Source organism: Orbicella franksi, chromosome 6 (genome assembly GCF_964199315.1).
Source record: "Orbicella franksi chromosome 6, jaOrbFran1.1, whole genome shotgun sequence".
Lineage (NCBI taxonomy): Eukaryota > Metazoa > Cnidaria > Anthozoa > Scleractinia > Merulinidae > Orbicella > Orbicella franksi.
In genome coordinates this window covers 20,330,255-20,357,731 of record NC_138150.1, presented here as the reverse complement: position 1 = coordinate 20,357,731, position 27,477 = coordinate 20,330,255, and the positions used below count along the sequence as shown (strand labels likewise).

Here is a 27,477-nt window from a genome sequence, read left to right as displayed (position 1 = left end):
CTCTGGCCCCTTTCAATAAGGAAAAGATTGCAGCTGTTGCAATTTGCAAAACTGCTTTTCTTTGTTAAATTGATAGCAGTTTCCTGAAATAGAACAGCTAATTGAAACTAAAATATTATTTCCATCCATCATAAACGTGTTAATGTTATTGAACTAGCATGTGGTCTGCATTAGAGTACTATTAGTCGCGTCTTTGACTTTGGAAGTCGGAAACGTGGTATCCTAACAATTAGCGCTTGCCTCTGCATCGAGCGGTCCGGATTCGAGCCCAGGGCGGGGTCATTGCATTGTGTTCTTTGGCACTGAACTTTACCCTCACAGTGCGTCTTCCCAACAACGGGTGTGCAAATCAGCACCGGCGAATCAATGCTGGGGATGAATCCTCAATGGCTTAGAATCCCATCAAGGACGGGCTAGAACTACTCCTGGTAACTAGGCTAAGCTAAGGCGGTATGGACCATCTGTTCCGAAGCATACCTTTTTTTAATATGTACATCTCTTGACATGAGAGAAGATTTTAGCGCAAATTTGCTAAGGCGTTTTTTTTATTTATCCTTACTCAGCAGTACTAACTACATTTCCATTAAACTTGTTCTCTTTATCCCCTCAGGTAACAAGAACCTACTGAGGGTCCATCCCATGTGGCAGGAGTTGATAGAATTCTATGAAAAAAATCATTGTCTGGTAGATGAATCTGAATGGCCCAGAAACTGAATCTGAAATTGCCACACCATCATATGCACGATTCATACAATTTGCAGAAAATTATTGGAGACGATTATGTTGGCTTTATATTGAAATACCGAAGCCAAAGTCAAGGCAGCTGGGCAAACGCAAATAGAAATGACGTAATGAACCATTCACCGCTACTCGTAAAATGTTGATATTCAACAAAATCGACGATGCCTTCTCTCAGTTTGTATATGCCTTCTCCTATACAACAGTATGCTGAGTTTGCAGACTGAGTTGACTCGAAAGAGCTATGATAGATCCTATCATTCTAGGTTTGATCAGCTAATCATGGCTCATAGCCTTACAATGCCGAGATCTAGAATCTCCTGGAATTACGAGCTTTGACCGTAAGCGATCCTTGACATGATTGAGCCTTTTAGGTTTTATTTTATTGGGTAATTTAGGGTTCTCAGAAAAGAGCTGTTTCTTTTTTACGCAAGCTAGGAATTGAAGTGTTCTGAAAATAGTTGCTACTTTGAAGGCTCTTAATTAAACAAGAAAAAGTGGCAAGCATTTGCAATGACAATGGCCTTGCGATTTTCGCGCCGTTTTTATATTTTTTTGCATTGTACCAATTAGTTTTAAGTTTAGTCCTTTTCAATTTTCTACAAAAAATTCCATTATATGAGTTGAGGGCATATGTGCAGCTAGTATAGGGGAGTCCTTGTTTACAATTTTTGCCTTATTAGCATAAGCAATTCAGTTTCTGATGGAGCTACAAAGAAATCAGTTTTAAATATTGAAAGGCTATATTGCGATTAACTCTGCCAATGAATTTGAGCCTGACGTATTGAATACTTTTTGTGCAACAAGGGTTTAAAAACTCAAAATTTTACAAAGAGTGTATGAGCTCGTTAGCGCTTTTGCCACCCAGAAATTTTGCAGGTTTTGAAAGACAATATCTCCTTGGATATTACACCCAAAGAGCTAAAAATGTGTATTAAGTTTCGCTAGCTCTTTAGCTGCCTAGAGTCAATTCATATCTTTATTAATGTTTTCATGTTTCCTTCTGTACGCAAAGCCGTATGCAAAATGAGCGAAAATGTAAACAATTAGGTCAGCATGAGTCCCCCTATAGGGTGGTACATATGGGGGAGGATATTTATTCCTAATTTGCAATTTATTTGTCATTAATATGAGACAGAAAGCATTGAGCAACTTAAATAAATTTTCTACCTAGGTTTTCATTCTGTTTGAATGCATCTCAATAGTTCAGCACAAGTGAAACAATATATGTAACACATATAATTTGTTAATTTTGAAAATAACATGAAGGAAGCAAATATAAACACAAATAACACTTGACTACAACTACCAGAGTCCTTCACCTTTTCTGTTTCTTATGTTAATCAGGGCAATTGTTTTTCAAACCCCACTGGGAATTCAAAATTTAAGTAATAAAGAAATAACGAAAGGAATTCTGGTAGTTGTAGTCAAATGACGACAACGTGCAAATCTGCTAATAGATATCTTGAATAGGTTAAATAGAACATAGCAAATTAAATCGAAGTTTCCCACGTTTGAAAATTAGCGGAAAATCTATTCCCTCGTCGGTATGAACTATCAAGGGATTTGGATGGGGTATCCAAGAGTGTGCGCATGCGAATTTGCCAGCTTGTTGTTCTTCTTCGGAGCCGACTCACTCTTTGTTCGGGTTTTGCGGCCTTCAGTGAGCAGACGACCGTTCAATCTCTGTTCATGTTTGCGTGACTGTCAACACGTGTGTTAAACAATAATAAAAATTATAATAATTTTCAACCATGTGACATGGTGAAGGCTGCTATGGGAATGCTATGAGCGCATTTGCCGCATGTATTGAATCATGTAGACTGAAATAATCTTAATACAAGTGCAGTTAATCTTAACATGCGTATCAAGAATTGGGTATTTGTACAACTTAAAAAAGAGTGGTAGTACTGGTCGTTATTGTTTAAAACATTCACTGCTTTCACAAATCCGAAACTCGCTGTCGGTCTGTTTTGACATTGGTGTCGCTTTCCCTATTTCGTTGGAGTAGTCTGTCGTTCGTCGGCAGTTCGTGGCTCTCGTGTCGCTGTTTCAAGGCCACGTCGCTTGTCGGAATTTACCCCTAACAGGTTGTTAGGTAAATGATATGTTGAGACAAGTTAACCAATTAGACCAAGGAGCACTAAGTTTCCCAGAAAAGAGGCCGGAAACTCAGAAAGAAAAAAAAAAACAAGGTATTTTGAATGGGCCGTCGATAAAACCAGCAACATGGAACATTCCGGAACATCCCGGAACATCGAATAATTATCATAATTATGCGAAAAATATGTAAAATTAAATTTTTAAAACTGAAATAAACAAAAATAAACTGGTATCAGCTTGAAATATGAAAAGATATTATTGGAGATAGGGGAGTCGGTAGCAGAGGGGTAGGGAGCGTTGGGTATTCATTCAACTGACCACAATGAGTAGAGGATCCTCTTCTTTCCCGCCAATTGCGCCACGTCGCTTTTCAGCACTCTGTTTTTCAACACAAACATGGACGATTCTGACGATGAATGCCGGGTTATTCATTGCGTCTCCTTTTTTGATCCCTGATTTCTTCAACACCTGAGGTGTTTGTCTGAGCATCATACAGTCGCTTGTTAAGTCAGTATTCATAGTTTTGTCCCTATTCCATCTTCATGTTGCTATTTATCATCCCCAATTTTTGGCGCCGCTCCGCTAGGAACGCCTGGCACTATGCCCCACTAAGTGCAGACTCGGCCTTTCCGGAAGCTCGAGTAACAAGCAAGTTATTATTGATACACTAGTGGTAATCAAAGATTTATAGAGCAGCGCGTTCACGCGCGGTTTTCGCATTTCTTGTTTACTTTGGTGGTGTTCGAATGGCTCGATAGAAAACTAAGTTTGATCGAATGTCAGATAACGATCTGCACGTGAAGTTGAACTAGCGATGAATAGATTATAGCCTGCAGTAAAAGTAGTTTTAATTAATTAAGTATTAACTTGTACTGGACAAACATTTTCCAGGAGATGCATTTGAACTGTGGGCGACACTTAGAATTCAATTTCAGATCGCCAACACTTGTAACAAATATTTCTAGAGACAATAAAGTGTTGACCAGCGACCCCGCACGACAGCGCGCGCGTCGCCACATGTTTTTGAATTTTGTGTTTGTATTTGTTTACTGTCATCAAAGGTCGAGCAGTCCGAACTAGTTTAGACAAGAAACTCGATGCCGAAGAGTTTCTATTTCTATCTCATGGAGAGACTATTTCTTCATGAGAAATCATGTATGCGCATATCTTTGTACCGACGTAATGAATTGAATAAAGAAATCACACTCGTGTACCCATACTTTTAGGTCTGATTAAGGAGTTCGAACGCCACCACCTTAGTTTTCTGTGAAGAACGAAATCTGGGAATAAACGACAGTCACGTGATTAAACTGACGATGAACGACTGGAAGGAATGGATTACTCTTCCTAGTTGCTTATTAACTTTTTAATATATACTTATTCATTTTTATATTCATAATTTCTTTTTTTGCGTGTATCCCCAATTAGCAGCAATGCTAAATACCCCAGACACGCTAATAAAGGTTTTCTTGCTGTTGTTCTTGTTGTTGTTGTTAGCCTTCACTCATTGCAGCCACTTTCATTTTTCTTTCATTTTTCTTTCTTCTTTCCTTTTTTTTATGTTTTTGTTTTGTTTCTATTTTCCGAGCTGATACCAGTTTATTTTTGTTTCATTTACTTTTTTAAAATTTTATTTTACATATTTTTCGCGTAATTATGATAATTATTCGATGTTCCGGGATGTTCCGGAATGTTCCGGGATGTTCCGGGATGTTCCGGGATGTTCCGGAATGCTCCATGTTCCGGATTTTATCGACGGCCTTTTGAATGTGGTCATTGACGAGGCTATTTAACAATTATTCCATGAGCCCGCGTTGGAAATGAGATGGTACATAGCCAGGCCAATGAGGTCCCTAGGGCCGAGTTGGCTATAACCGATCCTATATCCAACAAGCGCGAATAGAATGATTGTTTTATTAAATTCGGTAGCGTACTTGGAAATTATAGCTTAATTTTATTGGATTTTAATTTTACAAAACGACCGGAAGTTAATGTGGCAAAAAACAACAAGTGGGAAATGACATGGACATGACATGCGCGCCGTTTGTAAACTTAGTTGAATGACATTAACACTGCCAATCTAGTCCTTGCATCGCATACATGCAGCTTTCAGTTCAGTTTAAATTCCGTCACTTTTGAAAGTCATCCGTCCTTGTCTCTAATCACCGCAGTTTATCGATCGCATTTGCAGGATCCATTTTTATTGGGATTGAAGAAGGAGGATGATGAAAAATTTCAAGCACAACTATATGAAGAGGCAGCAGCAACTTTTACTTTTGCGTTGAATTACCCTAACTTTACCTCTCATGGATACTTCTGTCATTGCCGAAAAGCTTTTTTGCAAGAGAGCCGTGTGTTTCTATAAAATGGTAAGTTTATCTTTTTAATGAACATAACTCGAGGTACGATTTGAGGCAATTTGATTTTTCCACTCCTAGGTATAACTCTGTAACGAACGGTAGGCACTCACTGCGATATTTAGGACCCGAATCATGGGGAGAACTGTCTAAGGATCACAGATCAGCCAAAACAGTTAATGATTTTAAAAGGCGCATTCATGGCGAAGATGTAACTAAGTAAATAGAAGCCGACTGCAAGGGTTGTATCCTCTGCTCAACATGACATTCTTAAATCTTAGTAGTAAAATTAATATATTTTTACATTAGATCAGCTATCAATAGTTACCTATAATGTTTAGCTTTATCTTTGAAACATTTTAGACTGCATTTTGTATCATTCATATTTTAGTGTTGATATTTTAGCCTTCTCAGTTTTGTACTTTGTATTAGTCTGTGTCCCCTTATTAGTATGGGTCTCTCCTAGGCTACATGGTTTGACACTTAAATAAAGTTTTATTAGTATTATTATCATTATTATTATTATCGTCCTCACGTAATGCTTGCGTAGAGTCCTTAGGGCCGAGACCATACCATGGTCCTGGGGCATCACCATTACCATTGCCATTGCCATTGCCATTATCACTATCGCTATCGCTATCACTATCACTATCACTATCATTATTATTATTATTATTATTATTATTATTATCATTATTAATTTTACGAGGCATGTAACATAGCTTTCGAACAGAATCGACTTTTACTTTTTGCATCAACTCTGGTGCTAACAATTCTTTTTTCTGTGTCACTGACAACTTATACATGTTGTTTCACTTAGGGCAAATATCTTGAGACCATCCAGGACTGCGATGGAGGTACATATAAGTTAGTTGTTGGCTTCCGTATCTACCGCCTTCCTTTTTTTGGCGGACGTCTTCACAATTAAGCTTACCTTGTCAGCATTTGAACGACATCTCCCAACAACACATACTGTCCTTAATTTTACACCGGCCTTAGATTCTTTGAGCATGCGGATTGCAGCAACAATAAGAATTTGCTTGCAAAATCTGTTTTTATCAAGATGAAAGCAATAGCGTGTCTTGGAGATTTTGTTCCAGCCTTTAAGTTAGCAGTGTGGTGCAAGCATTTGAGGCCCAATGTAAGTAGATCTCACAAATATGTACTGTAGTAATGTTACTTGTCATCAGTCGATCGGGTGACTGTATAAACAATAGAGATTATGATCAGAGAAAACACTGATCGGACCCATGCAAGAAAGCAGACTGGTTGAGTAAGGGTTCTTTCACGAATTATTTGCCCGTTTACTTGATAATATCACTACTTTTCCCTCGGAAGCAACTTTAACCAAGCTTTTTCATTTGTTTGGTTGGTTGGTTGGTTGGTTGGTTGGTTGATTGGTTGGTTGGTTGGTTGGTTGGTTGGTTGATTGGTTGATTGGTTGGTTGGTTGTTTGGTTGGTTGGTTGGTTGATTGGTTGGTTGGTTGGTTGGTTGGTTGGTTGGTTGGTTGGTTGGTTGGTTGATTGGTTTGTTGACTGGTTGTTTGTTTGGTTGGCTGTTTTTTTCTTTGCGGTCTACCTGTTTGTTTGTATTTCTTGTCTCGATCTGCTTATTTGCTTGCCACTTTGTCAAAAGCCAAGGTAGGCCGTGATACTTTAAAACAAATATCAGGTAAGTCTATCACAAGGTCACCTCCGTCGGGGGAACAAACCAAATCAAAAAGAAACAGATAATCAAAAAGCATCAACAATAACTCTACTGTTTTGCAATCTGATTGGCATTGGCAATTCCATGCATGGCGATCGTTATAGTCGACATCTGGATTATCGAGTTTGTCGCATATCGGTATTCTTTATAGAAATATATTGTCAGCTGGTTTATGCTAAGGCTTTCATACACAATCTCAGTTTCTGTCGGATGACATTAGGTTCTGCGTTTCGCCTCTGTCCAGCTATTAAGCAATTAAATTATGAGCTCGAGATTTCTATCGCGGGATAGCTGAAGAGGGCGCAGCCCGAGTCAACTATCACGCATAGAAAGCGAGAGCGAATAATCTAATTGTTTTAGTATAAATCTACTAGTCGTTCAAAACTTTATCAGACACTTGGAAAACGCGTGGTGCCAATATAGTTGGGATCAACAAGAATATCAAATTAAAACTGCGTCCTTAGTATGGGATCCTGCTGACACACTTTTGCTTTGTCTTTTCTTTCCTCATAAAGTTTGGGTCGCCACTTGGTGGTCATGGAATTGCCAACTTCCGATCTAAATCGTGGCCGGGTTCCATCCGCTATGCGCTGCCACTGCAAGTAAATCGATGGTCAAGACTATTGTGAATTTCACAACCAATTAAACAAACTTGAAACCTTTTGCATTAGCTTGTATCCGTGGTATTTCTTCTTTAATTAATGCCGTAGTGCTTTCATCCTATCATGTTCATTAGAATCTAACTTCGCCTACTCTCATCTGGCTAGCATCGTGATTATCATTAGCAGTAAAAACCTCGACCTTGCCTACAAATGGGAAAAAAGTGCCATTCACCGGCTGAGCCTACCCAGGAGACTAGTGACCATAAATCATTTTTCCCGTAGGCAGTGAATTCGATTTTATGATCACATCCTTGGTCCGCTGGTTACCAGACCTCCAGATAAACCACGAGCCTGACGGCGAGTGGCTAGGAGAGAACCTGGGATTTGTGACCGATGAGCATCAAATCAATGTTGCTCTGACCAGAGCGTAACGAGGACTTGTTATCATCGGTAAGATAAGTGAAAACTTGTGAGTGTTTGGGATAATTATTTATCAGTGGTGTCACTATAATTGATTACATGCTACGCTCTACACTTGCTCGCTACGTTTGTACGCTGTGGAAAAACCCCTGTGCATGCTTGAAATTTTTATGTGGTTTCTCTTTTACAGGTAACAAGAATTTGCTAGAGGTTTGTGAAATGTGGAGCTCATTGATCATTGTCAAAAGAAAGCCTGCTTAGTAGAAAGTGGAGGCTGGCCTTGAATTCAACTACCCGCCTGTACTCAAGTGGAACTGAAAATGGCCACTACCTTCTGAAAAGAGGAATTACCAGTCGCGACTAAACGTCGTTTATATCCTGTATTAGTAGAATTCTACAACGCAAATGCTGCAATCTGATTGGCTGAGCTATCAGCCATAAGTTTGCAGTGGCTGTAAGTCGACTACGAAATGGTGACGCCTTCTCGTTTTTCCGAAGTTTTGGATGTACAGTTAAAAGCAAGTGAATCATTGTATTCCGGAGGAGACTAAACGAAAGACATTCAAAGTTTCTTTGATTCAAACGCTCGAAATTGGTGAAAAATCCGATAAGCGAGCGTATTGAACAAGAATTCAATGTGCTCAATTTTTCTAAAGCGTAAAGATTTATACCAAGTAAAGAAATACTTGAAAAACATTATTTGAAGGAAATTTCAGTTAGAGTTCTACTGAAACTAATGGATAATACGCTTTCGATTACTATGAGATGACAGTTGACTAGACCCCCGGCCTAATTAGTTATTACGACCTCATAGAAATCTCAAGTTCATATTAATCTAATTGTTAATTAGACAGCACACTTCGATGTCTTTGAAATAGAATCGTGACTGTAACCTACAGAACAGTTGTGCTAATCTAGGGATAAAACGTGAGCGAGGGTTAAATCATTTTCCAGAAGCCTACACTCTAACTCGATCCACTTCCTGTTGAGTCTTTCACAACTAGCTCGCATGGACTACTGGATCTAGGACATGATTTCATTATGGTGCAGTCCCCACCACAGTGCATGGCTATAATAGAGACCACATGATAAAGCCAATACACATCTTACTGTCCACTCGTACCAGACTTACAGGAATAGTAGGAAAAAACAAGCATAAAGAATGCAAGAATACGCAAAAGCCTTTAAAGTTTTAAGCTTATGTTTTAAATTCTATATAGTTTTAGTCTGAAAAACGAGAAAAACCTTTTATAGACACTTATGAGTGTAAATGATATAACAAGGCTTTCCAAAGAGGGTTAATTTAATTTAAGATATGAATCATAGCCTGTACTGATTCGGCATCCAGTACCAATATGTATATTTGTAAATATTATTGTTATCTAGATAACTTATACGGAAATATCTTCAAAGTTTAAGTTTATCTTTTTAATTCTATAGGCTTAGCCCGAAGAAAATCCTTTTATAGACACTTATTATAGACACTTATTATATTATGAAAGTAAATATCATAACAAGACTTTCGAAAGGAGCGTTAATTTATAAATTTAGCATATGGACCATGGCTTGAACTGAATCGCCATCCAGCATCAATATGTATATTTGTAAGTTATAATTATATTAATATCTAGATAACTTACGTGACCTTACGTAACCGTGTACTGATGTGTGTCCCAAGTATATACTTTAGGAGATATTAACAGTTTTACATTTTAAAAATCTGAAAACGTGGGTAACTTGGGAAATAAAATCTCTTTTTATTCAAGTGCTGGTTTGTTAATTCGTTCCATTCTTAAGATACGAAAACAACCTAATAGCACGGTACAATAAAAACCACTTATTAATTATTACCCAGGCAGCGAGGCCCGGGTTTAAATTTCGGCTCTCTCTCTCTTTTTACTTTTTTTTTTTTCCTCGTTCAGTCACAAATCGCCGTTAGGTCTCTAAAGCGCATGCGTACAGCACATGGAATTTACAGAAGTTGTCATCGTGAAATGTTAGCACGTATTCCATGATTTCTAGGGCGATGAAATCACATACAAACGAACACACCGTTCGCGGTAGACCAACACTAAAGGACGTTAAGCGTTTTCGGATCGGGTCGGTCTGCAAGCCTTACGAGAGATCAATTTACGAGCGAACATTTTGAGTAAATTTATCAAGAATCATGTTATACCAAAGGAGCTACCAGGGCTATCAACTCTTCAACTTGATAAAAAGCAGCTTCAGAAGCGTCACCGTCAAGTAGAATCCCAGCACGAACTCAAGAACGTCTGAGCAACAAGAGCAGAAAGGTTAGGGAATTTGTTTACCAATGTATCTGTTCGAATACACCTATCTAAAACGCTCTGAGAAACTTCGTTAAGTATAATTAAGTTAAAATCTCGAACTAAACGATATTCCCTCGTTATATTCTTGTAACAGAGTTATGTGTCTTTACAAGAATGAAACCCATGTAGCGAATTATTATACATTTAAGCTGAAAGAAACTAATTTATGTTGACCCCAGCAAAACAATTCTTGGCTTGCACTGTCACGCAATCCTGTCGCAATTACAGCCGATTTCAGTGCAGTGCAAAGACCCGGGTTTTTTTACATGATTCGCCCATACATGATTCGCCCGTCACGATTCGACCATAATCACTTTATTCTGACAAGAAGCACCTGTACGTGGTGGTATGGAAAATGGAGGATAGTTGCGAGATCGTGGAAACGGACAGCAAAACTCTTCCATAATAAGTGGGAGGCAGAGCCTGCTTTATGTATAAATAAAGGATGACAAAGCAAAAGGTGTCGCTACGATTTGTTTTCTAGCAGAAGAAGAACCTTGAGCGTTTGGAAAGGGGCAATTCGAGGTTCGGCGGTAGAACTGGTATTTCTTGCGGTTGCCAATGTCATAGCCGACAAAATGTAATTTGTGAACAGAAACTCGCTGAAGCTCGCATTCTGTCACTAACAGGCCCGATAGGAGACGATGGTGTGTTAGCAGCGTCGTTGGAATTTTGGACTACCAATCACGCCAGAAGAATGGCAAAAAGTACGTCCGTAACAAAGTTAGCCTGCGACTGGCACAAAAAGGGTATTTAAAATAGCAACATTTGACCAGAGAAATACATTCTGCTAGTATTTTTCGGTGGCAAATTATATTTTCCTTTAATGTGTATCCTTGTTGAATTTTTAGCATCATGAACATTAGTGTATATTGCCAAGCGTAGATTTTAAAATTTGCATCGCTTCGGCGGCGCAACAGTATAAACATGTTAGTTTCATTTTGTCATTCGCATTTTTCTGCGCTCATTGTGCTTCAACTTGAACGACATCTCGCCAAAATACGACAACAAATGACACTACAATGTCGCCAAAGCGTATGCACAATTAGGTATTTTACCCCGTAACTGAATTGTTCAATTTTCTCTTCTTTTCAACGAGTCGAGAACGTGTCACGCCTTCCTGTCAAGAAATGTTTGCACTCATCAGCGATTGATGATGGCTTGAAAATAAATTATTGCAAGCGACAATTTCTGTCATCGCACCGGCGTGTTAGTGTTCATTTTCGTCTCCTGTGATGAATTCAGTGAAAATACCGCTGAATCTAATTGCTACTAAACAGTTTTTGAGGTTCATGACCTGTTGAATGCGAGACGTAATGCGCGAGTTAAACCGTAGAACTGTTTTTGCCGCTAAAAGCTGAAAATCGTGACTCATCTTAAATGAATGCATGCTACCAAGGCTTTTACCTTAAATTTTGTCGAAATAGTCTTTTAACTTGATATCAGGCATCACTGATTTACGAAATTAGCAGAGCTGCAGTAGCCTCGCGGTCGAATCATGACGGGCGAATCATGTTTCAAAAACCCGGGTCTATACACTGCACTGAAATCGGCTGTAAAAAAATTATTCGAAAACCATTTAGTGGATAAAGTCAAGAAATTGTGATGTTGTAGGAGATTACTAAAGATGACACTGATCTAATTCTTAATGGAGCCGCCATGTTCAGTGTACGCAGGCGCTCTAGACATTTCGTTTGTACGTATCCGTTTATCGTTTCCGTGTGGGCAGGCGTTAACGCGGCGTAAACCATATGGAATATTCGCCTACAGACGTTACGTACAAATAAATACGTGGACAGCCTAAGGCCAACATTTCTAGGAAAAGCCGGAGTTATCACGAAGGGATACTAACGTAACTATGGCAATCTTACCACAAATTCTTTGACGTGGTGTTTTTATAAGTTATTACCTCATCCGCTGTTCGTAAGTCACGAGATAGCTACCAACGAACCTCGCTGTAGCTTCACAGTTGGATATATTGAATTTTGAGCATATTCGTCATTATAGTCCATCAAATATTTTCACTCGCGCGCGATTAGTGTAAACGCGTCACGTGACCGAATATTCCCCTGCTAAAACCGGAGAACATCCGAGATTATTATCCAACTGCAGCTAATACCATCCAAAAAACAGTACAAATAAAGAGCGATATTGTACAGTTATTTGTACAGTAGCAAACCTGTTTGCCGGACTGGTCGGCGTGCGCACGCAAAACTGTCACTCTCCCTCTTTCACCGATAAATTTAATGATCGACCACAGAAGTTGAATAATAAACACAATACCCTCCAATTGACTTTGAAAATATGTTCGGATATTTTTCTTGGACATTATCTGTTCCTCAAAGCTCACAGGTAGTGTCCGCGGACAAATAGCCGAGCATATTTTCTTGCCAAATGCATCGTTAACATGTGTATCTGTTTATCCCGTCCACACGGGAATATGTAAACCAAGATGGTTCTCCGTCCACGAATTGATTCACTTTGAAGAGCAGTTACGAAAATATCAGGCTTTGAACGGAGGGTTTCACGGTTCGGCGCATGTCTGTATTATTTACTCGCCTGTGCACGCTTTTTGACACAGCCCCAGTTTCTCATTTTTTATGAGCCAATCGTAAACAAGTTACCTTATTTCGCATGCAAATAGCCGTAAAATCCTCAAACGTAGGATATATCGTACGGGTCAAAACTAAACTCAACGGTCGACAGCGTCGGTAAATCCACTGAAATCTACTGAGAATTTTGGTCATCCTACCTTTTGCCACAACTAACTATAGCATGTGATTACTGAACTACATCTGCGTGGGGTTTCTAAAGCGATAACATTGATAACAAGCGAACAAAAGTATTTTGATTTAGAGACATTCGCCGCACCGTGAAACCCTCCCCTTAATATATTTTATGGGTGGGCGAAAGGCGAGGAAATGTCGCTCTATAGGCGTAAACGTAGACGGGTGGACGGGACCGCGGACTTTATTCAGCCGATTTTCAGAAAGCTGACGTGGGCCAATATTTTAATGGACGATTTTTCCCCTAGGTGGGGGGGGGGGGGGGAGGGGGGGAGACTTCTATATTAAATTAAAAGGTCGGGGATGTTCGTCAGTTTTGGAACTGATAAAACTGGAACTGATAATCTGATGGATGAGAAACTTCTAATTTGCAGCGCCAGGAAAGGGTTTTGTTTTTCCCTTTGACGGGTCCAGATGATGATGTCTAATATAATTTATGGTTACAGGTCAAGTTCATGTTCCTGATATTTCAAGACCTATTATGACGTAGCATGTTTATTACTCTGGGTGTCCTATGGCTCTTCCAAGTTATGCTGGAAGATTTCGTTCTAATATTGTTATGTGAATTCCGACAAACCTGACGTTTACTGAAAGTGTAAGGTACAATATTTAGGAGATCTTCTTGGAACCAGGAAGCAGGAAATGACGATCCTAACGCGTGATTTTGTGACATGTGTTTTAAGTACTTATAAAAAAAAGACAATATGGCCTAATTATCAGCAGAAGAAAAGCGTCTTTGTTTCTTTTGACAAACTCAGTGAACGTTTTGTTTTAGTTTTGTGGTCTGACGGGGCTCGTCCCAGTTATGATAATGATTGATATTCGTGTTGTGATTCTGCGTATCCCTTTGCTTTTCCGAGAAATGTTAAAATGTTAATACAGTATATTCGCCTAAATCCGAGAAGCATAATGGTTGTGCATAAATTGTTTAATACAATATGCTACGATTTTCTCTAGCGAATATGGATTTTTTATCTTTTATTTCCTGCCGAAAAATGTTTCTTTCCGTATTTTGTTTTGCTTCTTGGGTTCGTCCCCAGTCCTCACTTTAGGTGAAACTCAATTAATGTGTTCACGAGCTGGTGCTTTTCCTAGTCAGCGGTACAGCAAAACAAAATACATGCCAATTAGTACCAGTCGTCCGAGAAAATAAACACTTTCAGTTTTCCTAAAAAAAAAACATTTCCCAGCAAACCATCTGAATACGGAGACCTAAAAATGATATCAAGAGGACTTAAGCATTCCAGTCTGATACCCGACATTTAACAAATTAAGATCAGTGAAATTTGTAGTGGATTTCAGGTGAGTTTGGCAGCGCAAAGATGATTGAAGTTTTGTTAATTGAATTTTGATCGAGGATCGGTCAATAGAAAGATATTTTTGTGTTGTCATAATCGATAGTCGCCAGCAAAATCCTGATTAACCGATGCAATCGATCGTTTTTAGCTACGTGTATGTCCTTTTAGAAAATACAAACAAATGACTTGAAGCGAATTTTGCATACGAGAGATATAATGACGTCTATGAGGAAATGGTATCTTTAAATTGCAATTTAAAGTTAGTGTAAGGTGATGATGCCAGTCGATTCTTATGAAGGAATAGCCATTAACGGCTATGACAAAAAATGAAAAACCCTTCAGGACAGTTTTACCAGTGTGCAGTATATCAAGACCAAAGTCTAAGGCGAGTACTTGCAAATGAGGAACCGGCATCGACATGCGCATCGATATGTCATAATTATGTGAGCGTCTTATAACGAAACAAACGCTCGACACAGCCGGCAGCACTTTCACTTGTTCAAGCATTTGTCGTTTTCTTTAAATAATTGATGTTTCGATTTGGACGACAGCACCTGACTAAGCCAGCAATCAGTTTCATGAGATTGCTATCACTGAATCTGATATCGATATTCGTCGATATCATAATAACAATAGTTCAATAGTGATGAAAAAAGAGTTCTGCCTATTACGGCTTATAAGAGAGATATTTTATTTGCCTCATTTTGAATGAACACCACATTTCGATCCAATGATTTAATTTAAGACGTTTTTATTTGACATAAAGTGTCTGGGTTGTCTTGATCCCACGGCATAAAATGCACAATGGATATTGCGTTGAAGAAGAAAATTGAAATGAATTATTATAGAATCATAGACCGGCACATTCACTCGTCCAAGACTATCATGCGTGTTGAAAAACTCTATAAAGAACATTAAGGGACATTCATCTGTTTGAATTAAATTGGAGGCTACAATTAGTTTATTTACAACTGATAAAATATATGCTTGAATGATTTTAAGTGGAAACGCACGCCGGTGCATCAGTACGACATTTCGCCCATACAGTTAACAAATCGCCCGTATGGTCGTATAATTGCTGAAATATCTAAAGAGGGTTATCACACTTTTAGCAAACTTTGAGATCAAGTCTTGACTTTGTCAGCGATTGTAGTTCTAGGGTTCGGCGTAATGAAAACGACATTTAAATGTAAATCATAATTGGTTGACTGAACGGGTGGCGACAAGTCGTAGACTAATCCAAAAGTGCTACGTGACCCTTTCAATCAAGTCATCAGATATACTATTATTCCACGAACTAAGAAAAAAAAGGGACTGCTCATAGTTTTTGTCGTGATGGGTTCTCGGCAGCATGACTAACTAACAATGCCTCTCAATCCAAAGGTCTTTGCATGTAAGGCATCGATTTGTCAAACGAAAGTTGCACTAATTTTTTTCACCATGGGTTACCAATATTTATGACTGATCCAACTGAAATAACTGGTAGATACAAGAGCAGGGCAGAAATTACTCTAAACAACCGGATTTTATTTGCCAATATTTAAGTCATCAAGTATAATATAAGTGATATTTAAACCATATTTACTTCAATCACTTCCTTTTACTGAGAAAATCAAAAAACCTTTGAACTTTTGACGCCATCAATCAGATGTGAGATGAAACCGCAAAGAAAGCAAACAAATTAACGGTGTTTCCATCAATCACGAAACCACGCTTCGATCGTTTTTCCTTCCAAAAAATGGCTGTTAACCTGTAGTTTTATCATTAATTCTTTAACCTGTTCTATTTGAGCAAGCAAACTGGAAACTCGAGCAGCTTTAAATGACGTGTGATTCACAGAAACCTACACGCGTGGACTTGCAGCCTAAGGCAAAAAGACCAGACAGCTCTCCTATATTCAACTTCATCCGTTGCTATACTTAGCGATAAAAATAATAGACTCCCTGAAAACTCCAAACTAAAAAGATCAATTTCCATGGAAAGTGAGAAGGTTTGGAAAAACCGAGGGTAAGGAGCAAAATAAATAAAGTGTAGAATATTCTCTTTTTGTGAGCATTATGCAACTACATGTTATAATTGAGCAATAGAGCACTTTTTCCGCTTTTACATACCCTCATCTAAACACGAGGGGGTTTGGGAGAATTCGACCCCCCCCCCCCAAGTGTTTAGATGAGTCTATGTAAACACGGAAAAAGTACTCTACAGATCGTTTTCACCTGACGTCATCATTTTCTAAAATCGAAAACTTAAGTGCCACCAAAGTTTTTATCCCCATTAGGCATAAGAAGGGGTAAATTTATATCTGTTTACAATTTTACAGCTCAGTAGTGTACTTCGTTTGGAAACAAGAGCATTTTGAATTTCAGGGTTATGGAGGTACGTGACACATGGGTACGATCGAGTTTCTCGAAAAATATATACTTATCACATGGTTTTGAGCCTTTTAAGAAGTTAGAGCATTGGGAAAAGTGCTTATGTAAATGCTTGTTTGGTCTGTACAGATAATCAGTCGACTAGATAGCCAAAGTAAGTTCCAGATGTTTACACTATTTTCCGGCCGACCTATTGGTGCTCCACAGAGGTGCACCAGCATGGCGTTTCCATTCTGGGTTCTGTAAATTTCTGCGAAACATTTCGACGAATATCTGCAGTTTGGGAAAACGCACAAACCTAAGACTTGGAGAAGTGTCTTGTTTATTTATTTCCTATAAAATCGCAATTTCTTGACTTTATCCACGGAATGGTTTTCGATTTATATTTTTATTGCGTGACAAGGAAAACGATCTATTGCTTTCAAAAATATTTCTCAAGAATACACGCGAATCTAAAATGTCACAAGCGTGTTAACATACTCGCATCTAAACGCACCTATCGACCAATGAGAGCGCGCGTAATAGCTCGGTTATTTTACAATGCGCGATACCAACCATACGCGAGATTTTAATTTCGCAAATTAAAATTTAAAGATTACCGTATTGTGTACCAGAATTATGGGCTTTAGTAAATTAACATTACCCTTAGAAATCATGCACCGAGGTCATACATGACATGATTACCCGTGACCTTGAGTGTGCTTGACATGATTATTGTATAATCTGCAGCTAGATGACGTCACAGGCTCTGATTTCGAAAATTCACTGTACCCGTTCGGCCAATCACTGTACGCGTTCGGCCAATCAGTTGTTATTATTTGTTGTGCAGCGGACACCTGTCTCATATTTAAACTCCTATTAAAGTTTCGAAGTGAATTAAAACATAGCGAGAGCCGAAGCTCCTTTGCTTGTAATTCAGATTAAAACATCAAAGAAGACATCCCCACAGCGCTAGCGTTGGAGGTTTTCCTTCGCTTTGAAACGAAACGAAAAGAAACGAAACATAAACAAATCCTTCAGAAAAACATCCACGCAATGCAACGCGCGAGTAACATCCGCGGAAGAACTAGGTACCATGTCTAAAAATAACTTAAGAGGGATTACCTTTGGTATAAGGCGTATATAATGGATTCATCTTCCCACCTTAATAATCTCTTGATAAATTTCAATTAGAATGATGTCAAATAGTTATTTGTCTGTAGAGTAAAATGTCTTTTCCTTTATTTGTCACACACTTGGTGGGTTAATGGTTGAAAAATAGCATAAAGCACTAGTACTGGTTACTTGTCATGTCCATTTCCCTGTGTTAAGTTTTAAAGAGTTTTTCTTTGTTATGAAAGTAATTTTACAGAATCGAAAACGTGGGACGCTACCAAGAGATTGAAAATTTGCTTATTCTCTGACAGCTAAATTGTACTCATACATCTTATCCTTGATATGTACAGTAAAGCATCAGGCTGACAGCGATAACTTCAGAATGTATAAATATAAGTCTAAAGCATTAAATTATCACATTCTGCATCTAATCCTAACAGAACACAAAGACGAAGGTTGCAAAAGGAACGACAACGCGTTTAGTGAGAAAAGGTATCCAACAAAATTAAACTTTCAGTGCCGAAGATCTGCTAGTCTGGATGTTTCAGTCGAAGGCAGGATGCCACTCCCTGTTAAATCAACTGACTCTGAACGGGATGTTTCTAATACAAACCAAACAGCACATACCTCGATCGATCCAGGTGATGGATGGACTCTGGTGACGTCAAAGAGCCAGAGACGAAAGTCAGTGGCCCAAAGAACTTCTATTGCTGACTGGCCATCACTGCCAGGACCTTCAGATAACAGTACTTTGCAAGGTTCCAATCCTACTGCAACAAAACGCTTTTCCACTAACCGTGCCGAGCCTCAGCAACTCAAATCCGAGCAAAAATCCAGAGAACATTTTAGGAGAGGTTCTGCTTTCGCTTCATCAGGGTTTGCAGGTAACACGAATTACGTCCTTCGACAATCCCCAAATTCATCCCGTCACCTGAAATCTACAGGACTAAACTCTTTTCTCAGCCGTACAGAGTCCCCGAGACAGCGCTTGTTTTCAACAGATCAAGAGTCCTTTTCCCGTCCAGATGTTAAACGCACTGAACTTACAGAACATGCAAGAACGCCTGTCCGCTTCAGTCACCCTTGTAGGAATTCATCCAAAGAATCGAGGACAGTGAACTTTGGAAACACATCAAAATCGCAATGGGAGAGTCTTGAGCAGATTTCTCCTCTTCAGATTCATGGTGTTTTGACTACCAAGGCTAAGTCGAAACCGCCTCTCGATAGATGTATTTCACCACAAGTAGGAGCAAATGTTCACGGTTGGGCTCCTCCACCAGGAGTTTCCACTCTTTGTGCCCATTTCCTGCAAGATAACAGAAAGGGAAAACCTTTCAGACATCCAAATCCTTGTTTAAACTGCACAAAGCACTCCAAGCTTTTGTACGGAGTTTGGAAAAGTGACACAAAGGAATGGCAAGTGATGAGACCCTACCCAAAAGATGTGAACCCTAATGTTCCGTTCCAGCTCTGCTGGCAATTCAGTAATCGCGGCAAATGCCAAAAACGTTCTTGTACATTTGCCCATGGCAAAAAGGAGTTAATGTTCTGGACTTCAGAAAGACAATCAGGTAGGTTGTATTCCTGTCCTGAAGCACGCAGAATGCAACTGTAGAAAGTTTGTTTAATTTTTTGTTTTATATCGTGTGGGTAGGTACGATTATGATACAAATATTTCTAATGGACAGCATGATAGGCGAAAAATGGTATTACTTTTCCCTCCTGTGTGATAAAAAGTAAACTTGAAAAACCACTCAATGCTTCTTACTCTAAGCTTACACTCGTTGGGACCTAGCCAAAGAACACGTGAATTTTAACCCCCAAGTACATTCGCTACCAGTTAGTCAATCATTATTATTTATTATTATTACGCATGAACTAAGTGATATTTCCCCTACAGGCCGTGCCGCGTTTGGACGGATTGCTGATCCTGAAGTTTCTCCTCAAGAAAATGATTTCCAGGACATTCCTAAAGTCCAGAAACGCATCCAGGGATCGTTGATCATTCGTGATATAAGGTCATTTAAACCAAGGCCTCCTCCAACCGGGGTGTACAGTGGAAAATTCCAATTGTGTAAATGGTAACGCCAATTTTTGAAGCACAATTTGCTGGTTTAACTTAATTTTATCTTTAGTTTATTAACAAGCCTAGTTTCATGGTTAGATTTTAGGATATTAACGATCCGTGTGCACATGCACCTTACGCTGTAGGTGGAAGTCTGGTCGCGAACTGGAATCATGGAGGAGATACAACAGGGAAATTCAGGAAGCTAAAAGTGAAGAAGAATTATCCTGCCAAAAACCAGAAACGAGTGCAGACATTTCAAGAAGTGAGATACAGGTACCGTACCAAGTCAGCAGTATGTATATAGATATTTTATTATTATTATTTTATTATTATTATTATTATTATTATTGTTATTTTATTATTATATAGTGCACGTGCATGGCCTGGCGTTCACGTGCACAATACGTACTAGGCATAGCTTAAGATTGTGTGTTGGCTTGTTCGCATTCCCCTCCTAGCTCTGCCACCGTACGTTTAATCAATTAATCTATACATTCATTTCGTTTCATTCGACTGTTTTTTTGTTTTTTGTTTTTTGTTTTTGGCTAGACGGTTTACAGTCTCCCTGGTGTAGAGGTCTTAAGCAATAGACCTGCTACAGTGAAGATCTCACATCGTGGTGAAGAGAGACATATCTTTCATTGGGAATTTACTGTCAAATTCGAGGTAATGAAAAAATCAGCCTTGATTTTAGTAAAATAAATGGCATTGTAAACACAAGTATATGGATGAAGAAAAATTTTATTGTACTTCACTTTCCAAGCTATTTCCAAGCTGTATCCTTTCCATGTTCTCGTTACGTTCGTCTTATTCCTGCCTTTTTCGGGCATTTAGAGTCTCAAATCCTGACGCTTGCTTTGTTTATACAGTCAGTATGTGCAGGAGCCCATCACTAGGAGCTTGCAACTCCCTAACTAAGCCTATGTCACGGCATTTTTACAGATCAGTCTATTTTTAGCCTTCTTTTCCCGCGAAATAGGTCAGTTCCAGTCTACATGAGCGCACATCGGTGAGGAAAAACACGGCGGTCCCAGGTGGACATGTCGACAAAATAAAATACGCTGATTAGGTATAGTTAAAAATTGAGTCCATGCTTGTGATTGGTCACTGAGGTTTTTGCGGGCGTCTAAATTCGCGGTAAATTTGAGCTAAAAATAGATCGGTCTGTGAAAACGCCGTGACAGGAATATGGGGAGATTGCACGCTCCTAGTGATGGGCTCCTGGTATGTGAAAGTGTCTCACTGAATTTTCCTATTAAGACAAGTGTAATGAGCCATTATGAGGAGCTTTAATGTGGTAAATGCGTGTTTCTCTCCCTCAAACCGGTTTATAAGACTTACCAAAGTTTTACCATCAAGTGTCACTTTTTCTTTACTAGATAGGTGAAGTTGGCAAACTTTGTCAAGTTGATCTGCTTCATCGCTATCACGACTGCTATCGATTGACAATGATAACTGGCTTTTTTAACAACGTCGAGAAATTCTCAGAAGTTCCTAGAGAGCGATGGTCGTACAATCTTCCTAGTGGCGGTTGGAATGACACGAAAGAGGGCCAAATGAAAGTTGTCGTATCTGTCTCCTTTGAAACCATAGCGAGTAACCGGACCTTTACGCAGTGCCTAAGATTTGACTTTGGCAAGAAGCCCTTTTTATTGCAAGGATTAAATGTGGACATAGCAAGTGAGGAGGCCTTGGACAAGCTCTCGGCCACACGACAAGAACTGAAATTGCATTCCTCTGTATGGACAGAGGGGTCAGCGGACGTTGTTCCATGGCCAGAAACCACCGACATGAACAGTCAAGATTTGTTACTACTGAAGGAGTACAAACTGCCTGAGAGGATCGAGAATGTCATTTCAGCGCAAATAATCGACGGAAACATGACGGTGCACAACTATAAAAGAGTGATGCATCAACTGTTGTTTACTGAGGAGCTCTTCATGAAAAAGGCGATTTCAAGGTAAATGTCAATAAGTGCTTCAATAGGCTATTTCCGAGTTGCCTTTTGCCTCTGTGTCAAAACGAGCCTTCGTGCAAAATCATTCATATGGACATGTGTTCCCCTTACAGGTTCATTTTCATGCAAATTAAACTCATTTTCATATGAAAGTTTTGTACGAGGACTCGTTTTGAAACAGAGGCAAGAGGTAACTCGGAAATGGCCTATTGATATCACAAACAACAAACCGTTACATCATTGCACTTTACAACGGTCCTCAATTTGCTAATTATCATTATGCTCGGAGCGAGTGAAATCAAAAACTGAGCCCGAACAAGGCAATCCTGGTTTGATTGTAAAGGCCCCAAGTTCGAAAACGGCTTTCAAAAAGGCGTACAGAGAATGATTCCGGAATCACCCAATGTTCCTGACTCTGGCTAATGACCAAAATGACTGTAGCCTCTGGGAACGAGATTGCATTGTTCATATCATTTTCGTTGGTGCATGAAGATCTACGACAGCAACTGCGATGCTGATAACACAGTAATAAAACTTTAAAAACACTGTAATAATGTTGTCACTGGGTTTACTACCTCCTCCCTCCTAGGCGAGTGTTTCCGAACAAACGGGTGACCAATTCAGTGAATAAAAACTATAAAAAAACAAGTTTTGTTTCTTTCTCTTAGCTTCGTTCTTCAGAATGTTCAGTTAGATTGTCAGCAGAGTATCAGTAATGACTGGTCTGGAGTGGTTTGTGCTGGAAGTGGCGAGTTGTTTGGAATTCTTAAATTCCAAGACAATGAATCCCTTCAACCAGATGATGCAGCAAGTAGACTTCTCATCAGAAATGTAAATTCAGCTTGGATAAAGATGGCCGGTAGCAGTTCGCAAAAGCTGTACGAGGCTCTTGTTCAGAAGGTTGAGAACGATTGCGTCGCCCTTAAACTCTCCCCACAGACGTGTTTAGACCTGGTGTCTGAAGGTGGTCAGATTGTAGTTGATGTACAGTTTCAGCTCAATCGAAAGCCTCTTTGCGACTGGCATGCTGCAATCGACAGGTTGGGACCTCACCAACTCCGTTTGTTGTTTCCGACACCAAGTGCGCCGCAAATCGAGCTAGAGGTATATTTTATGTCTCCATTAAGACCTTTATGAGTTTGGATCCGACTACGAGTTTGAGGACGAGTTCGAGTTTTCCCACACAAGCATGCTTTAAAAAGAAATAAGGTCGAAGGATACTGTAAAAATAAACAACTCGTGTGGTCATGAGGATGACTTTTTTATTGTTGTCGACTAACACGAGGAATCGACAAAGTTTCTTGACGATATGATAGCTAATGCGCTCAGAATGCGCATGTGGAAAATTTCGTCCTCGAAGTCCTCGTCGGATCTAAAGGTCTCTAATAGCTTATCTTTCCTGAGCAACAAGTACAAGTTACAATTCTCGTCTCCTTTGCAGTTTGTCATTTGGATCCGCATTCGTCACTGCATGTGCGCGACGAAAATTACAGCAATTCCCTTGAGCCAAAGTTTTTTTAACAGGCACGATAGATAAAAACTACTTTTCTACTTCTGCAAAAACCTGCTACAAGTTTTTCATAGGAGGAACTAAGGACGGAACAAGAAGTTATAACAAACAACTTTTTCTTCGTGGTGCATGTAGTTAGAATGGAAAGATACAAATGAAAGCCTGAATGCAGGTTACAATCAACCATTTGGGTCATATATAATAACTGCGGCAAACAAGGGGAAACAATATTGTTCTCAGTGAACGTTTAACAACTTGGCATTCGTTGTTTGTAAGGTGACAACACATTAGCTCGTGGAACCGTCTTTTCTTCACCAATTTCTCTCAGTTGTTTACGTTACATTGTACTAATAAATTACAATCGCATTCAGAACTTCTTCCTTCTTCGAGAGAACATTTCGGGACCTTTTTTTTCATCACGTCTCATTCATGTTTGTACCTAATTATTAGGACAGTCGATCATTTAACTGAAGAATTCTAAGGTGTAAATCAAACTATGTTATAGTGGAAGATTCGCGGTTTATGCATACAGAATGCGAGACGATTATTTACTTTTTAAACGCTGTCTAAACGTCGTTGGAATAAATTTCCAGGTGTATAGACTTATTCCAGTGAGCCAGTTTTCAGTGCATGTTCATTTATGTTATTAAACATTTTTTGACATCCACTTTCCTCTCTTCTGGATTAAAAGGAGAAACGCCCATGGAAGTGGCTGGCTTTGGACCCCAAACTTAACACCAACCAAAGAGAGGTAATTGAACGTATTTTGGCGCCTGGGAATATTTCCTCACCTCTAGTGGTATTTGGTCCTTTTGGGACAGGCAAGACATTTACTTTGAATCAGGCCATCCGTCACCTGGTAACGAGGGAACGCAACCGTATCCTGTTATGTACGCACACGAACAGCGCCGCAGACATACACGTTAAACTACTACATGTTTACCTGACGAAAGAGAACGGCCTAAAGGCTACCAGACCACTAAGGATTTACCAAACAAACAGAAGGTCAGTGAATTTCGAGAACTTGTGGGCAAATCAAGCAGGCTTTAGAAGAAGTCATTTAATAGGGAACTTAAGCAAACCAACCAACGCCAACGACAACGTCACCAAACAAAAGGCTTAATGAGCAGAACAATGACTGAACTCGTGCGTTATAAATCCTTGTTTATTTCTTAGCCGTCCTCTACACAACAACAACGTGAAATGACTAAGTTCTGGACATTTTGCAGAACGTGAGCCACGACGAGAAACTTCTCGTATTTTCTTTTAGCGTTGATCGCTGGTGTTACATATTTAGTTTGAGCTATTTTTTTAGACTGATCGGCGGCTGAACTGATCTAAATAATTGCGAAATTCAAAGGTAAAAAATAAATCCCTCTTTACCAGGCGTCGTCCTTGGCGTCACTGTCGTCATTGCTTAAGGTCCCTATTAATTCGTGCAATCCATTTCAAAGACACTCAGCATGTTCTGTTGGAAATCCGGGAGTTTGTTTAGTCATTGCGACCTATTTGCTGAAAAAAACAGGATCGCTCGTACGTAGGCCATGAAAAGGAACGTTATTCTTGATGTTTGCCATAAAAATACTTTAACTTACAGGTGACCTTTAATAGTGTGTACCAAAGTAATTACTCTACCCTTCGTCGCGTTCTATAAACGATAGTCAATTCGGCTTCCTAGACAAGACCTTAGGTTTACATATTGTCTTTTGTCGACCCTTGCTCACCTTGAACCACTATAATCGTTGTTGAGCAAAGTAAGAACGGCGTGAGAGAGTTTATCTTCTAAAGTTGCGCCTCGTTGACTGCAAAACGGGTTATTCTTAAGTTAAATATAATCCTGATGGAGACGAGTCCGCCCGGATGCAATACAATTGGTAATTTGGCGGGGTCTTTTGTGGTAATTTTGCGGGGTCTTGTACCTTGTTACGACCCCGACAAGGTAAAAGAACTAAAGGTAGTAATGTTGTTTGTGAGTTTTTGTTATTGATCTCAGGAACAGTTTTTCATAAGTCTTGATAGTCGTGCAGAATAAACCTTTTTTCGAATTTTTAGATTAAATGCTGATTCAGAAGTTGCAAGAATGTATGGCTTAACAGCAAACAATGCCCATGTTCTCCCAACGAGAGATGACGTCATTCGACATCGTGTTGTGATCACCACTTTAGCTATGTCTAAGCATCTGATCGAACTGCAACTGAACCATGGCTTCTTCACACACATTCTGGTAGACGAAGCTGCCCAAGCCCTGGAGCCTGAGGCGTTGATGCCACTGGCTTTAGCTGGGCCGAATACGAAGGTTGTCTTTACAGGAGACCACATGCAGGTGAGTCAAGTACAGTGAAATTCAATCATATATACCATCAAGACGATAGTCTCTTGATACAATGTAATACACGTAGTTTATCATGTTTAGTTTAGTTTTGGTGTACTTTTCGTTCAATCGTCGTCCTTCTTGTCTATTGTCAATGACTATAAGGAAAATCACGTTTTTCTCTCTGGTTATGTGAGTCAATAATCTCCTTCGCAGTCGATATTTTGGTTGTCAGTGACGAGACACAAAATAATAATCATAAAAGTAATGGTACAAATGATACAAATAACGAATAAATTTGGCACCGAGAGATTGTCGAGGTGAGAGAGTGAATCCCCCATATAGGCCTTATACCCAAGGTTGATCCCTCTCAAGTCTTTTAGAAATGTTACACAGGACTTCCGAGGATGTTAGTCGCGCGATGTGTGGACAGCCCAAGCGACTTTCTCACAACTACCTGAGACGAAATGGTGGGAACTACGAAAAGTAATTTTAATATGTTTTCATTGTCTAAAGACGGTTCATAGCAGAGTTCCTTCTGCACCCTCACCCGTCTTTTTGTTCGGCCGGGCCTTCGTTTGCTTTGTGCTCCTTTGGCTGTTCATTATTTTGCCGTTTATTCGATTTTAGATAGTTTAAGGTTATAATGTACTGTATACCTTCAGATCAGCAATTTCCTTCAAATTTGGATTTTAGAGTCAAAGTAATGGTCGAAGAGTAATCTCTAATTGCTGAAACAAAATTGAAAAACTAAATATTGGCGGAGAAATGGAGGTTTTACGTTATGGCCGGAAGTAAAAGTCCCCTCTTGATTGACAGCCCTGTAATGTGTATGCAATCAACCGAGACAACTTTCGCGGGAATATTAGCTATATGGATACCACGAATTGGCTGGCTACTCAGTTGATCAGTATTGTCAATCCAAGCATTTTTCGTATTAGGTGTAATTCTATTAAGCTATAAGTAAACATGGACCGCGGGAAACTCCTTGGACAAGTTCGAAAATGCGAAAACAGCGAAGAACGAATGAAAATACATCAATGAGTGAAGAAGCGAAAGTTGGCCTCTCGGATGAAGCTATAGCTATCGTATCAAGCGGGCAAAAATGATCGAGTCAAGAAAAGAGAAAGATTCTGTGAAAATTTGGGAACTTGACAGCGATAACAGCGATGTTTACAATGACTGTTCTGTTGAGTCCGATACCGAGGAATCGTCGGACTCATTGAGATCCATTGGAATATTATTCATCAGTCCGGGATCGTTATCAGATTTGATAACCTCGACCAAAACAAACCATTAACCAATCGCTGCACAAGTTTTCGTTCACGTGACATTATTTGGTAGCAACAGTGTATAATTCAATATGGCGGTCGACGGAGCGCTGCGATGAAAGGAGTTACTTTTTTGACAACATCACAATGCAATTTCATTTAATTAATTGTATGTTTGCTTCACAATAGGTTACTGGATTATGGAATAGAAACAGAGATGTATGGAAGAAAACTGTCTTTGTCCAAAAGCTACTGCAAAAAGTTTCATTTTCAGATCGACACCGTATAATACTTGTTCCGAGTAAAAACACACGAAGGTAGACAACAGTTATTCTGTTCACAAAAGCGTTGTTTATTGATACTAATATGATAGCTTCTAATTTCACTCAGTCTTCATTTTCTTGGTAGTTGGTGAAGCTGGCTGTTCAACAGTCTGTATAAAATATAAACGAAACACCAACAGTAAATACATCTTGAGTTCACAAATTGACAATGAACAAGTTGCTTCTATATTCCAAGCGGAGAGCTGTAACTGAATTTCGTTCAATTT

At 39.3% G+C, this 27,477-nt stretch overlaps 2 protein-coding genes across 6 annotated transcripts in view; both read left to right on the top strand.

The window, feature by feature from the left end:
• Nucleotides 1-3,832, top strand: part of LOC145490855 (3'-5' exoribonuclease HELZ2-like) — a 40,586-nt gene extending 36,754 nt beyond the window's left edge. The window contains exon 39 of the mRNA XM_081469960.1: nucleotides 611-3,832. Coding sequence (XP_081326086.1) covers nucleotides 611-714 — 104 coding nt within the window. The 3' untranslated portion in view covers nucleotides 715-3,832. The remainder of the gene's footprint in view (nucleotides 1-610) is intronic.
• A 5,992-nt stretch (nucleotides 3,833-9,824) lies between these two features.
• Nucleotides 9,825-27,477, top strand: part of LOC145490859 (3'-5' exoribonuclease HELZ2-like) — a 53,906-nt gene continuing 36,253 nt past the window's right edge. The window contains exons 1-10 of one of the 5 annotated variants that reach the window (XM_081469970.1): nucleotides 9,825-10,223; nucleotides 10,889-11,008; nucleotides 18,251-19,381; nucleotides 19,711-19,891; nucleotides 20,022-20,151; nucleotides 20,428-20,544; nucleotides 21,258-21,838; nucleotides 22,504-22,939; nucleotides 24,037-24,350; nucleotides 25,398-25,668. In XM_081469970.1, coding sequence (XP_081326096.1) covers nucleotides 10,957-11,008; nucleotides 18,251-19,381; nucleotides 19,711-19,891; nucleotides 20,022-20,151; nucleotides 20,428-20,544; nucleotides 21,258-21,838; nucleotides 22,504-22,939; nucleotides 24,037-24,350; nucleotides 25,398-25,668 — 3,213 coding nt within the window. In that variant the 5' untranslated portion in view covers nucleotides 9,825-10,223; nucleotides 10,889-10,956. The other 4 variants (XM_081469973.1, XM_081469971.1, XM_081469969.1 and 1 more) reach the window with 4 other exon arrangements.